At 50.4% G+C, this 14,046-nt stretch overlaps 1 protein-coding gene across 1 annotated transcript in view; it reads left to right on the forward strand.

Annotated features, from left to right (window-relative positions):
- Window positions 1–14,046, forward strand: part of LOC137436175 (contactin-1) — a 202,195-nt gene that overhangs the window by 163,585 nt on the left and 24,564 nt on the right. Inside the window, exon 22 of the mRNA XM_078786860.1 lies at window positions 9,216–9,328. Coding sequence (XP_078642986.1) covers window positions 9,216–9,328 — 113 coding nt within the window. The remainder of the gene's footprint in view (window positions 1–9,215; window positions 9,329–14,046) is intronic.

A 14,046-nucleotide genomic window follows, 5' to 3' on the forward strand; every position in this document is an offset into this window, starting at 1 on the left:
TCACGGTCCCTCTGTGCTGTCTTTCCCTCGCGGTCCCTCTGTGCTGTCTTTCCCTCCCTGTCCCTCTGTGCTGTCTTTCCCTCGCGGTCCCTCTGTGCTGTCTTTCCCTCGCGGTCCCTCTGTACTGTCTTTCCCTCGCGGTCCCAACTTTACTGTCTTTCCCTCGCGGTCCCTCTGTGCTGTCTTTCCCTCACGGTCCCTCTGTGCTGTCTTTCCCTCGCGGTCCCTCTGTACTGTCTTTCCCTCACGGTCCCAACTGTACTGTCTTTCCCTCGCGGTCCCTCTGTACTGTCTTTCCCTCGCAGTCCCTCTGTACTGTCTTTCCCTCGTGGTACCAACTGTACTGTCTTTCCCTCGCGGTCCCTCTGTGCTGTCTTTCCCTCGCGGTCCCTCTGTGCTGTCTTTCCCTCGCGGTCCCTCTGTGCTGTCTTTCCCTCGCGGTCCCTCTGTGCTGTCTTTCCCTCACGGTCCCCCTGTGCTGTCTTTCCCTCACGGTCCCCCTGTGCTGTCTTTCCCTCGCGGTCCCTCTGTACTGTCTTTCCCTCGCGGTCCCACTGTGCTGTCTTTCCTTCGCAGTCCCACTGTGCTGTCTTTCCCTCGCGGTCCCTTTGTGCTGTCTTTCCCTCGCGGTCCCACTGTGCTGTCTTTCCCCCACGGTCCCACTGTACTGTCTTTCCCTCGCGGTCCCTCTGTGCTGTCTTTCCCTCGCGGTCCCACTGTGCTGTCTTTCCCTCGCGGTCCCACTGTGCTGTCTTTCCCTCGCGGTCCCACTGTGCTGTCTTTCCCTCGCGGTCCCCCTGTGATGTCTTTCCCTCGCAGTCCCCCTGTGCTGTCTTTCCCTCGCGGTCCCCCTGTGCTGTCTTTCCCTCGCGGTCCCCCTGTACTGTCTTTCCCTCACGGTCCCTTTGCGCTGTCTTTCCCTCGCGGTGCCCCTGTGCTGTCTTTCCCTCGCGGTCCCTCTGTACTGTCTTTCCCTCGTGGTCCCTTTGTGCTGTCTTTCCCTCGCGGTCCCACTGTGCTGTCTTTCCATCGCGGTCCCTTTGTGCTGTCTTTCTCTTGCGGTCCCACTGTGCTGTCTTTCCCTCGCGGTCCCCCTGTACTGTCTTTCCCTCGCGGTCCCTCTGTGCTGTCTTTCCCTCCCGGTCCCTCTGTGCTGTCTTTCCCTCGCGGTCCCTCTGTGCTGTCTTTCCCTTGCGGTCCCTCTGTACTGTCTTTCCCTCGCGGTCCCAACTTTACTGTCTTTCCCTCGCGGTCCCTCTGTGCTGTCTTTCCCTCGCGGTCCCTCTGTGCTGTCTTTCCCTCGCGGTCCCTCTGTACTGTCTTTCCCTCACGGTCCCAACTGTACTGTCTTTCCCTCGCGGTCCCTCTGTACTGTCTTTCCCTCGCAGTCCCTCTGTACTGTCTTTCCCTCGTGGTACCAACTGTACTGTCTTTCCCTCGCGGTCCCTCTGTGCTGTCTTTCCCTCGCGGTCCCTCTGTGCTGTCTTTCCCTCGCGGTCCCTCTGTGCTGTCTTTCCCTCGCGGTCCCTCTGTGCTGTCTTTCCCTCACGGTCCCCCTGTGCTGTCTTTCCCTCACGGTCCCCCTGTGCTGTCTTTCCCTCGCGGTCCCTCTGTACTGTCTTTCCCTCGCGGTCCCACTGTGCTGTCTTTCCCTCGCAGTCCCACTGTGCTGTGTTTCCCTTGCGGTCCCTTTGTGCTGTCTTTCCCTCGCGGTCCCACTGTGCTGTCTTTCCCCCACGGTCCCACTGTACTGTCTTTCCCTCGCGGTCCCTCTGTGCTGTCTTTCCCTCGCGGTCCCACTGTGCTGTCTTTCCCTCGCGGTCCCACTGTGCTGTCTTTCCCTCGCGGTCCCACTGTGCTGTCTTTCCCTCGCGGTCCCCCTGTGATGTCTTTCCCTCGCAGTCCCCCTGTGCGGTCTTTCCCTCGCGGTCCCCCTGTGCTGTCTTTCCCTCGCGGTCCCCCTGTACTGTCTTTCCCTCACGGTCCCTTTGCGCTGTCTTTCCCTCGCGGTGCCCCTGTGCTGTCTTTCCCTCGCGGTCCCTCTGTACTGTCTTTCCCTCGTGGTCCCTTTGTGCTGTCTTTCCCTCACGGTCCCACTGTGCTGTCTTTCCATCGCGGTCCCTTTGTGCTGTCTTTCTCTTGCGGTCCCACTGTGCTGTCTTTCCCTCGCGGTCCCACTGTGCTGTCTTTCCCTCGCGGTCCCTCTGTGCTGTCTTTCCCTCACGGTCCCACTGTGCTGTCTTTCCCTCGCGGTCCCCCTGTGCTGTCTTTCCCTCACGGTGCCCCTGTGCTGTCTTTCCCTCGCGGTCCCCCTGTACTGTCTTTCCCTCGCAGGTCCACTGTGCTGTCTTTCCCTCTTGGTGCCCCTGTGCTGTCTTTCCCTCGCGGTCCCTCTGTGCTGTCTTTCCCTCGCGGTCCCTCTGTGCTGTCTTTCCCTCGCGGTCCCTCTGTGCTGTCTTTCCCTCACGATCCCTCTGTGCTGTCTTTCCCTCGCGGTCCCCCTGTGCTGTCTTTCCCTCGCGGTCCCCCTGTGCTGTCTTTTCCTCGCGGTCCCTCTGTACTGTCTTTCCCTCGTGGTCCCTTTGTGCTGTCTTTCCCTCGTGGTCCCACTGTGCTGTCTTTCCCTCGCGGTCCCACTGTGCTGTCTTTTCCTCGCGGTCCCTCTGTGCTGTCTTTCCCTCGCGGTCCCACTGTGCTGTCTTTCCCTCATGGTCCCACTGTGCTGTCTTTCCCTCGCGGTCCCACTGTGCTGTATTTCCCTCGCGGTCCCTCTGTGCTGTCTTTCCCTCGTGGTGCCCTTGTGCTGTTTTTCCTTCGCGGTCCCTCTGTGCTGTCTTTCCCTCGTGGTCCCTCTGTGCTGTCTTTCCCTCGTGGTCCCTCTGTGCTGTCTTTCCCTCGCTGTCCCACTGTGCTGTCTTTCCCTCACGGTCCCACTGTACTGTTTTTCCCTCGCGGTCCCTCTGTGCTGTCTTTCCCTCGTGGTCCCCCTGTGCTGTCTTTCCCTCGCGGTCCCCCTGTGCTGTCTTTCCCTCGTGGTCCCTCTGTGCTGTCTTTCCCTCGCGGTCCCTCTCTGCTGTCTTTCCCTCACGGTCCCTCTGTGCTGTCCTTCCCTCACGGTCCCTCTGTGCTGTCTTTCCCTCGCGGTCCCTCTGTGCTGTCTTTCCCTCGCGGTCCCCCTGTCTGTCCCCCTGTCTGTCCCCCTGTCTGTCCCCCTCCCTCGCGGTCCCCCTGTGCTGTCTTTCCCTCGCGGTCCCCCTGTGCTGTCTTTCCCTCGCGGTCCCCCTGTGCTGTCTTTCCCTCGCGGTCCCCCTGTGCTGTCTTTCCCTCGCGGTCCCCCTGTGCTGTCTTTCCCTCGCGGTCCCCCTGTGCTGTCTTTCCCTCGCGGTCCTCCTGTGCTGTCTTTCCCTCGCGGTCCCCCTGTGCTGTTTTTCCCTCGCGGTCTCCCTGTGCTGTCTTTCCCTCGCGGTCCCCCTGTGCTGTCTTTCCCTCGCGGTCCCCCTGTGCTGTCTTTCCCTCGCGGTCCCCCTGTGCTGTCTTTCCCTCGCGTTCCCCCTGTGCTGTCTTTCCCTCGCGGTCCCCCTGTGCTGTCTTTCCCTCGCGGTCCCACTGTGCTGTCTTTCCCTCGCGGTCCCACTGTGCTGTCTTTCCCTCGTGGTCCCCCTGTGCTGTCTTTCCCTCACGGTCCCCCTGTGCTGTCTTTCCCTCATGGTCCCCCTGTGCTGTCTTTCCCTCGCGGTCCCCATGTGCTGCCTTTCCCTCGCGGTCCCCCTGTGCTGTCTTTCCCTCGCGGGTCCCCCTGTGCTGTCTTTCCCTCGCGGGGCCCCCTGTGCTGTCTTTCCCTCGCGGGGCCCCCTGTGCTGTCTTTCCCTCGCGGGGCCCCCTGTGCTGTCTTTCCCTCGCGGGGCCCCCTGTGCTGTCTTTCCCTCGTGGTCCCTCTGTGCTGTCTTTCCCTCGCGGTCCCACTGTGCTGTCTTTCCCTCGCGGTCCCTCTGTGCTGTCTTTCCCTCGCGGTCCCTCTGTGCTGTCTTTCCCTCGCGGTCCCTCTGTGCTGTCTTTCCCTCGCGGTCCCTCTGTGCTGTCTTTCCCTCGCGGTCCCCCTGTCTGTCCCCCTGTCTGTCCCCCTCCCTCGCGGTCCCCCTGTGCTGTCTTTCCCTCACGGTCCCCCTGTGCTGTCTTTCCCTCGCGGGCCCCCTGTGCTGTCTTTCCCTCGCGGTCCCCCTGTGCTGTCTTTCCCTCACGGTCCCCCTGTGCTGTCTTTCCCTCGCGGTCCCCCTGTGCTGTCTTTCCCTCGCGGTCCCCCTGTGCTGTCTTTCCCTCGCGTTCCCCCTGTGCTGTCTTTCCCTCGCGGTCCCACTGTGCTGTCTTTCCCTCGCGGTCCCCCTGTGCTGTCTTTCCCTCACGGTCCCCCTGTGCTGTCTTTCCCTCGCGGTCCCCCTGTGCTGTCTTTCCCTCGCGGTCCCCCTGTGCTGTCTTTCCCTCGCGGTCCCCCTGTGCTGTCTTTCCCTCACGGTCCCCCTGTGCTGTCTTTCCCTTGCGGGTCCCCCTGTGCTGTCTTTCCCTCGCGGGTCCCCCTGTGCTGTCTTTCCCTCGCGGGGCCCCCTGTGCTGTCTTTCCCTCGCGGTCCCCCTGTGCTGTCTTTCCCTCGCGGTCCCCTTGTACTGTCTTTCCCTCGCGGTTGTCAGCTCTTTCACGAGCCTCGATTCAGTATTTTAAAAAAAAAGAAAAAAAAAAAAGAGAAACTTAATGCCTCAGGTATAGAAACTGATGTGTTCAGCAAGTAAAAAACATAACCCCCATCCACCTTTGGTGGCAGAGGTAACAAGCGTATGGTGGGAAGAACAGGATTTATTTATAAATTGGCCCGGGATAGGGATGAGGATGGTAAGGACGTGAGGGAGGTGGACGGGAAATGGCGATTAAGGATGGCAACAGTGCGCTGGTGACAGAGAGGGGGCAGTACTGAAGGTATGGGAAAGCTATTTTAAGAAGCTGTTCAACGAGGAAGGAAGCAACGACGAGCTGGAGCTACCATGTTATGGAGAGTGGAAAGTGGAATTAGTGGAGATAATGGAGGAGGAGCGGACAGCATTAAAGAGGAAGAAGAAGGGAAGAGTGCTCGGCATTGATGGGGTGTGTAGGGATATGTGACTGCAGCAGGAGAGGTTGGAGACAGGTGCACTAATAGACTGTTGAACATATGTATGAGAGAGGGTTAAATTCCAGAAGATTGGGGGACAGGGCTAATTGTGACAATATGGAAGACGATGCGCAGGATCGGCGGAGGTAAAGAGGCATCCACTTCTAAGTGATGTCGTGAAGGTACTGGGGAATATAAAGTGTGTCCACTCTCGCGTGAGCCAGAAGACAACATCTGTGCAACCTCAAGATTGAACTGTCAAACTTGTCTCCCTCCTCTAAAACCTAGTGACACCTTGTTAAGTCTGTATCTGGTACATGATCCCCCTCCATCACTTCCTTCTCTTCAAATGGCACCACAGCCGACTCCGCTCGTGAAAAGGCTGAACGCCTCAATTCTGTGTTTGCTTCAAAATCTTGTGCAATGTGCACCCAACCCGTCAGTCTCGGTATCCACTCTACCCAGTTACATTCAACTGCTCCAGGACTCTGTCTGTTGCACCTGAGAAAGTGGAGAAATGTGTGGCAACCGTCAACTTCAACTGGACCGGATGGCATCAGCTCGATGTCAGAAAACCTGCTCTGCTGCTCTTGCACATCCTCTTTCTGCTCTTTTCACCCTATGGAATGGTCATCTTCCATCTGCTTGGAAATCTGCCAACATCACAGCATTACATAAAGGTGCATAAACTGATCACCTTAACAACAGATCAGCTCACTTTCAATCATCAGCAAGGTCATTGAATCCATCATTGCAGTTGATATGAAATCCTTCCTTTTCTCCAACAACCTCATCTTAGATCACCAATTTAGTTTCAGACCAGGTCTCTATACCTTGGACATGCTGCTTCTACTCGCCCAAGAAGACCACCACGTTTGCATCTTCAGATGCACAGGGTTGCCGAAGCAGTTTCCAAGGCTATTGGGCACATCATGGATGGGTTGTCATTATGACACAGCACACTTGAATCGCTCATTCTTCCATGGAAGCTGGTACTCATTTTGCCGACCTTGGAAGAATGAAAGTCTGAGTCAACCCACCTGGTGTTCAATTCAACGGTTGACAAGGGCTTGAGCTCTGCACCCTGACATCTTAAACCAGCCACCTTACCCGTTAAGCCAACACCAGGCTTTAACAAGACTTTCTGCTCTCTGCTCAAGAAATGAAGACTCTCCGCTCACCTTCACTCTCTTTTTCCCGCCTCTGGAACAAACTCCCAAACTCTCTCCAATCCCACTCCTCCCTCCAGGTCTTCAAAACAGCTTCAATCCACCCCAAACCCACTTCCTTCAAGTTCTCTGTTTTCCTTCCTTAAACTCCTTGTCGTGTCCATCTTATTTATCCTGTGTACCCCGCTCCAGCTCTCTCCCTTCCGCAGATCTCCCGACGTCCCTGTTCTGTACTGTTGATGTGCTTGTGTTCTTCCCTCTCTCTCTCCCCATATTGTCTCGTGCTCCTTTATTATATGTTTCATGTGTCTGTTTATGTTTTTGGTGTTTAATGTTAGCTCTTACACGAGCCTATATTTTGTATACAAAAAAAAAAAAAAAGGCTGGAGTTGCCACAAGGCGGTGTTCTGGGCCCAGTTATATTCCTGATCTCTCTTCATCAAATATCTCTGACTTTCTGGAAAATCGCTTTTATCTACTTGCTGATGACTCCGCCCTGTGCCATGACATCCCTCATCCTTCAGAAAGGCCTCCTCCCTCTCTTCAGAACTCAACAAAAATCACAGTCGTCAAACACTTGGAATGTCTTTCAATGTTGACAAATCTCACACGATGTCTCTCCAAAAAGACCGTATAGGAAACCCTCCCATATACTTTCTTAGCCATCCTCTTGAGGAAATTCAGTCACTCAAACTTCTGGGTCTTTCTATCAGCCATGATCTTTCGTGGGCAAACCACATTTCAAAGTTGACATTCAGAGCCATTTGCCGACTAGGCATCCTGCATTGTACAAAGTTCTTCTTTGGCACACCTGTACCCTAATAAGACCTTCATCTGCAGATTGAAGGAGTACTGTTCTCTACTCTGGGCTGATGCTCATTTTAACGTCGTGGAATCCAAGGCCTTTCAAGATTATTGGAACCTCCCACAATGAGTGTGAGTCTATGGGCCTAACACTTTCCCATCGCATACAGGTCGGTGGGTCTTTCTTTTTTCTACCACCTCCTTTCGGGTCTTGCACCCTTTGTTCTTTCCATGCTTTTTCTTCTAACCCACACTCAACTTTCCCCACCCCTCCCAGGTTTTTTCAGGCCACACGTAATCCACCATCAGCCCCCTTTTGGTGAAACTCCAAAAATCCTTAATCACTGCTCACGTCCACCCATTTGTTTATTTTGTTTCCTGCCTGGGGAACCAACTTCAACATTCACTTTCATCTCACCCCCCCCCACCCCCTCCCCCCCCAAGGCTTCAACACAGCTGTTCATCACCATCTCAGATCATTCCCAATCCAAAACCATGATCTTTTCTGCCCCCCCCCCCTTACCCTCCCTCCCTACCCCTACCACAAAACCACCTCCAAATCTCCAGTTTGTCCTTCCTGAGAGTTTGCTTCTGTGCCATCTTGTCTACCTCATGTGTCCTCCCCTACAACTCATGCCTCCCCCACACCCATTTATTTGTCCAAGTCTCCCTCGATTTTGTCCTTCAGCCCTGCTGTTGGTGCCCCCCTCATTTCCATACTGTTACTTTTGTTTTGCTGCATCCTGATCCATTTCGTGTTTAGCATTTCCACAAACCTGACCTTGTATGCAAAAAGGGGTAGGAGGAGGACAGATGGGATGTTCCGGTTGCGATATTTGGTGGAGATGAGGTTGGTGATGAAGGTGAAATGGTGTTGGGATTTTTGGATCTTGAGAAGGCTTATGACACTGCGCTGAGAGATTGTGATGGTGACACTGGGATGGATGGGAGTGCCAGAAACAGAAGTGAGGTTGGAAGGAAGGATATGAGGCAGGGAAAATAGGTTTGAGTATGTGGGGATGGTAGTGCGGAGGAGGATACAGGTGGGTGCTTATGCATGGAGGAGTGTGGAGGAATTTATGGCAGGCAGAAGAATATCAAGGATATTGAAAGAGAAAGCTCTGGAGTCTTGTGTAGCACCGGCATACCTTTACGGGTGGAGTCGGTAGCACTGATAGAGAGAAAGCAACACAGGCTGCAGGGTCTGCAAGAACAACTGGGCCAGGAGGAATACGGGAGTGAAGGGGAAGAATGAACAGAGTGAGGGAGGAGATTGTTGTGCAGTTGGGTTTGAGGAGGAGATTTGATAAAAGCCGGCTGAAGTGGGCTGGACACTTGATGTGGATGGTGGAAGAGAGAATGGCAAAGAAAGTGGACAGGTTGGGCTGACAAGATGGCCTTGAGGTACGCACACTCACCTCTAATTTGTCTACCCTGTGTTTGAATCCCGAACCAGTTATAAACGGTTATCCCGGGGTTTCACAGACAGGGTGATTCCTCAATGTGTGTGCTATCCTTCGGATGGACGTTAAACGGGCGTCCAATCTGATATAATTTGTTGGTGGACGTTAAAGATCCCATGGTGGCCTTCGCAAAGAGTGGGAGAGCTATAGCCGGCACCATGTCCAAATTCCAATTTCCTGCCCTACCCAGCAGAGGGCATTGCATTAGCAGCACAGCCACGCCCTCAGACAATGATGCTACCCCACAGCCTTTTGCGGCATATGACTGAAGAAGAAGGGACAGGTTTATAATGTGAGGTAAGAGGAAAAGAGGTCGGCCATGGCTGAGATGGAGATAATGTGTAAGGAGGGATATCACTACAGGGTGGTTGGGTAGTGGAGAAAGTCGGCTGAGGGCAGAGGGAAGTGGAGGAGTATCGTGGTCAAGGTAGGGCAAACGCTTGGTACTATTTAGTCTCACCCCTAATAAAGGAAAGAGGAAGAAGTTGATAAAAAAGAAAATGATATTCATTAATCTGTTAATCTAAAACATGTTCACCCTATTTGCACTAGTTGGTGTGATAATATTTGTTCTATTGCTCTTTAAACATCACATCGCCATTGATCACGACCTATGAGTAATGCAGTCATCCTTTCACCCAGCCCCTAGCCAGGCACCAAACATCACAGAATACAAACAAGAAAGTGGACAGTTGACTCTTACATGGCTTCCTGTGGAAGCAATGGAGAATGAATCTGCAGTGCAAGGATACAAGGCATGTTTTTATATACGATGTATCATTTTACTTTCACCTTCACGTTCACTTCAGGACCTTTATTTGCTCTGTTCTACCGACTACAATTTTGAATCACTTTTATGAAGTCTTGATATGCAACTGCTGTTTAACATGTTGAGCACACATCTGCCATCTTTACAATACAGTACTACAAAGGTGGGAGGGTGTGTCAATACATGTCATGGACCTATATCTGATGGACTAAATGTAGAAGGACACTGATGTTTTCGACGGTAACCTGTTTGTGATGGAATATTGCATTGTAAGATATAATTGATTACCACTTTATGTTCACTTTTTAATACCAATACCATAAAATGATGGAAGGTGGTTGAACACTTTGAAATCTTCAAAATGTCTCACCATCCATGCTTTCTGGCCAACAGCATTAAGAAATATCACTTGTGAATTCAGATGAACACTTGGTATAATATCAACTTTATGCTGAACCGTACTCTTGTGGAGTTATATTTCAAATAAGATTTGTCGAGTAAAAAGTAACTCCAGCCAATTTAGTGCCGATTATAGATGACGCTGTCGTGATATCCAAAATCAAAATAGTGAAATTGATATCTACATTTTTACATGTGACTCTCCAAGAGCTTTGCGTTGCTGTTGTTGCTGTTGTTGGGGTTATTGTTGGGGTCGGTTTTTGAAATGTGCAGCCATTGGTCGGACAGCTGCCAGACCACACCCACAGCTGTCGCTTGTCTCCATCCACCATAGCACCGAGACAAAACGATATGGCCGCCATCTTGGTTTTCTGGTGGGCCAAACACATTAGGCCTGTAGGCCTCTGCTGATTAAACACTGCCCGGGTTTGTTGTGTCAGATTTTCATTGGCTTTGTTTGGGTCGAGTGTTATTCACTGTTCTTCTTAGACAAAGACTGTTCTTCAGGAATTTATATTTATTATGTTGAAAAAGTTAACGGATATCAAGTCACGTTTTCCAAAAAGAAAAGTGCGCTGCTAAACCAAGGACAAACTGCACAGCACGGCTGAACCAAGTACAGATGTGTGTTACAAAGCTGATGACAAAAGTCCCCCACCCGAAAAAAATCAAACAAAGAAACGCAACCAAGAAAAATCATTTTGTATATTATCATTCAATTAGTTATTATTCAATGAATGAATATGTCCACAATGAATTACTGCGTGAGAGTGGTGACCCGTCCAGGATTGTGCCCAATAGCCTCGGATACCGCTTCGGCAGCCCTATGCATCTGAAGATTCAAAAGGTGTGGTCTTCTGGTGTTCAATGAATTATCCAAACAAACCAGATCTCAATCTTCTATGTTTGGATCGTACTAGTAGCACTCGGCATTCGAACATTCATGTGACAGAATACTTACTATCCGTTTGATAGTCGTCATCATTCATGAAAACCACGTGCGGAACGTCATCCTCATTTTCGGAGTCCTCGTCGTCATTGGGAACCGTTGCAGGAACAACTGTTCCGAAAGAGAGAGATTCAGTAATTTATTTATAAAATATTTAACAAATTCCACATGCGTGATCAGTTTTGCATGTGCAACGGTGATATTGAAAATGAGTACTTGTAAGAAATGAAAAGGTGAGCTTTAATTAAGCCGCCGTTTAAAAGTATCGGTATTTGATATTGTACATAGTTCTTTTGGAAGTTTTGATCCATTCCATTGGTGCAGCTCCTAAAAAGGTGCTCTGGCCATGACGAACACAAGGTTTCTTCTTGTCCCGTCTCACGATCATAATTATCAGCTGAGCGCACATTGCGTGGAGGAACGTACCTGGCATTTGTGGTCCATCAAACCAGATGTAGATGTCGGCTTCATTTTATAGTTCCCATCCGATGTGCGGTCTCGTATTAATGCTGTTCCTGTCTATGTTCTGGATTCTGGATGTTCCTGAATGCCACATTCTGGCCTCATCGCACGATTGATGGATCTTTTGTCTGATTTCAGCTTCACAACACGGGATGCTGCCACCATCAACACCCTTCACTTTGTCAAGTGGTTTTGGCGCATCGTTTGGTCCAAATGCTTTTTTTAAACACCTGGTATTGCCACTTGTTGAGCCGTATTTTATACGTTGCACCATGCACCCTCCATGTATACTCCTGTAGTGTCTTGATGGTCTTCTCACTCGGTGGTCTCAATGCTAGTAATTTGAATCCATGGATGTTCCATTCTTACTGTGTAACATTGTTGTACGGTCATAGAACGCGGACGCGGCTGTGCAATCGCACCCTGTAAATGCGTGAAATCTAGGTAGTACAACACGCATTTCTGCACCAATCTCCGCTGTGACGCACGACACGTTGATGCATCACCTATTGTTGTGGCCAGTTGTACCAACCTCCATCCAGACGTTAGCCTTTACTTTATGGCAATGGTGAAGTCGGATCACCAGCATGTCCGTGTCTGCTGCTCGGATAACAATGTCACCTGCTGGACTAGAACCAGTGTCTCCTTGACGTCTTCTTTTCTCATGAATTGTGCTGTCTGCATTTAGCAGGTGAAGGTGAAACATAACGCAAGTATCCGCTTCTGGATGATTACATGACAATGAAGGAATAAATTACCGTTCTACTTTGCCATCAATTCCTGAGAATTTTGTGCACTCAGCGTCAACACCCAAATATATTTCCTTGTCTTCCAACACTGAGATATGGTATTGTTCATTCCAATCCTTCATCAGGAATTTTGGAACTTCACTTTTGAAGAACGAGTGCTTCAGACACTTCTATATGTCTTTGATAGGGCAAATTTGTTTAGATCCAGTCACCGTGAAACACACCATCTTTGTCGTCAGTGAGTTCTTCCTGTCTCATCCTCTCACAGTCTTTTATTCATGGCTTTCTGTAGGTGTCAAAGCAAATACCGACCCTTTTCAACAGATAAGCAAGAGCTGAGTGCAATATGATGCGCAATGCGTGTTAATTGAGTACATATAAGGCAATGGTTGACTTCAAAACACACATATGCATTACATAAAATGACAATAATTACAAATGCATGACCATTGGCACTTCGGATCAGATGTATGTAGACTTGAAACAATCGTGTGTGTTCAGGAAACACAGGCACATCTTCCATCATGTTAGACAGAGAGAAAAAATGGCCTTATACCTCCCATTGATGATTGGGTTGAATCAATTGAAGTGTTGCTGTTATTCTCAACTTTGTTCAATTGATGAAACGCTCTGCTCCATGTTACTTCTCCTCTCATCCGCCACCTCCGTGTATGGTCACACGTTCTAATAGAATGGTACATGGACTATTGTGGGACCTTCAAGCCTAAGGGGCCTTCTTATGCGAAAGATGTGTGAAAGTTTCATACCATGAGAATAGAGCAGTTTGCAACCAAAAATATTATCAGGCGCAAATTTCTGATTCAGACCCTTTTTGACCGCTTTTAGGGGTCCTTGAACCGCCTTTAGAGGCCATATCCCCCTGCAGAGCGGGGGTTGGCCTTTTCCAGGCACTGTGGTCCCCTTTTTGAAGCAATGTTTTACGGCCAGATGCCCTTCCTGCCGCCAACCCTGTTGGTCGCCTCTTGCGACACACAGGGAATTACCAGTGAACTGGTAGTCAATTTGCCGACCTCGGAAGGATGACAGGCTGAGTCAATCCCCCTGGCGTTAATTCAGCGATTGACCGGGATGCAAACCCAGGATCCTAGGATCCCAAGCCTGCACCCTAACGGCTAAGCCAACACCAGGCTCCTTTTAGGGTCCTTTTTGTGTGCAAATTACCAACAAGAAAACTTATTATGCACCGAATCATTATTCACATGCATCTTTGTGATGTATTTGAAATGGAAATTTGTTCGGGTTCAACATTTTGATGAAAATTTTCTGAGGTTTTTAGGGTCTGGTTTTTAGGGAAATGAAATATTTATGAAAAAGGGTTTTAAGGGTCTGGCACGTCCAAACGCCGAAAATGCACAACTCAAAGATGGGTTTTGTTGGATGTTAAAGTAATGTAATACGATTGAGAGCAACAAACCTTTTGGACACGAGTTTATGATTAAACTCTGACCAGCTTTCAGTATATTAGGTTTGATGAACTGAAAGGAGGAACTGCACCGTCCAACGTGCATCCCATTTTTTGAAAAAAAAGCATGCCAGACTTAAAACAAGAGATCAAAAACATGAAGCAGTGCAAAACAAAAAAATTGCAGAACATTTGCATGAAATCTGGGAAATGTTGAGCTGGCAAGCCAGAGTGGGGGTAGGAGAGTTAGAGGGCCGGGGAGGAGGGGTAGTAGAATTGGAGCGTTGGGGGCGGGTAGGAGAATTATGGGTACAGGATTGCACTAAATGGGGTACGTTGAAACAGGTCGTTCAAACGGTTCATACTAAACACCGAGCTGACACTGCCCGTAGAGGTGTCCAGGGGGCATGGGTGGAGGGGAAAGGAAGGCAGCGTCAGAGGAAGGGAAGGTAAAGAAGCGCCATAGAATATGAGGGTTTGGCAAATTTAACAACAGGTGCAAAAGGACAAAATAATTAATAAAGGATAAATTTAATTATAAATATGTAATTGTCACTGAGCGTCACCGGACATCCCATTCAAACAGGATATCATTACCACCTGCCATTTTCAAGAGACTCCTCCCTTTCTCCAACGTCCACAACCATTAATCTTCAGATGAAGCAGCACTTAGACGGAAGGAGCTCACTTCAGAGAGGAGGGATCTCGACGGGACAGCACGA

Source organism: Myxine glutinosa, chromosome 11 (genome assembly GCF_964187855.1).
Source record: "Myxine glutinosa chromosome 11, kmMyxGlut1.1, whole genome shotgun sequence".
Taxonomy (NCBI): domain Eukaryota; kingdom Metazoa; phylum Chordata; class Myxini; order Myxiniformes; family Myxinidae; genus Myxine; species Myxine glutinosa.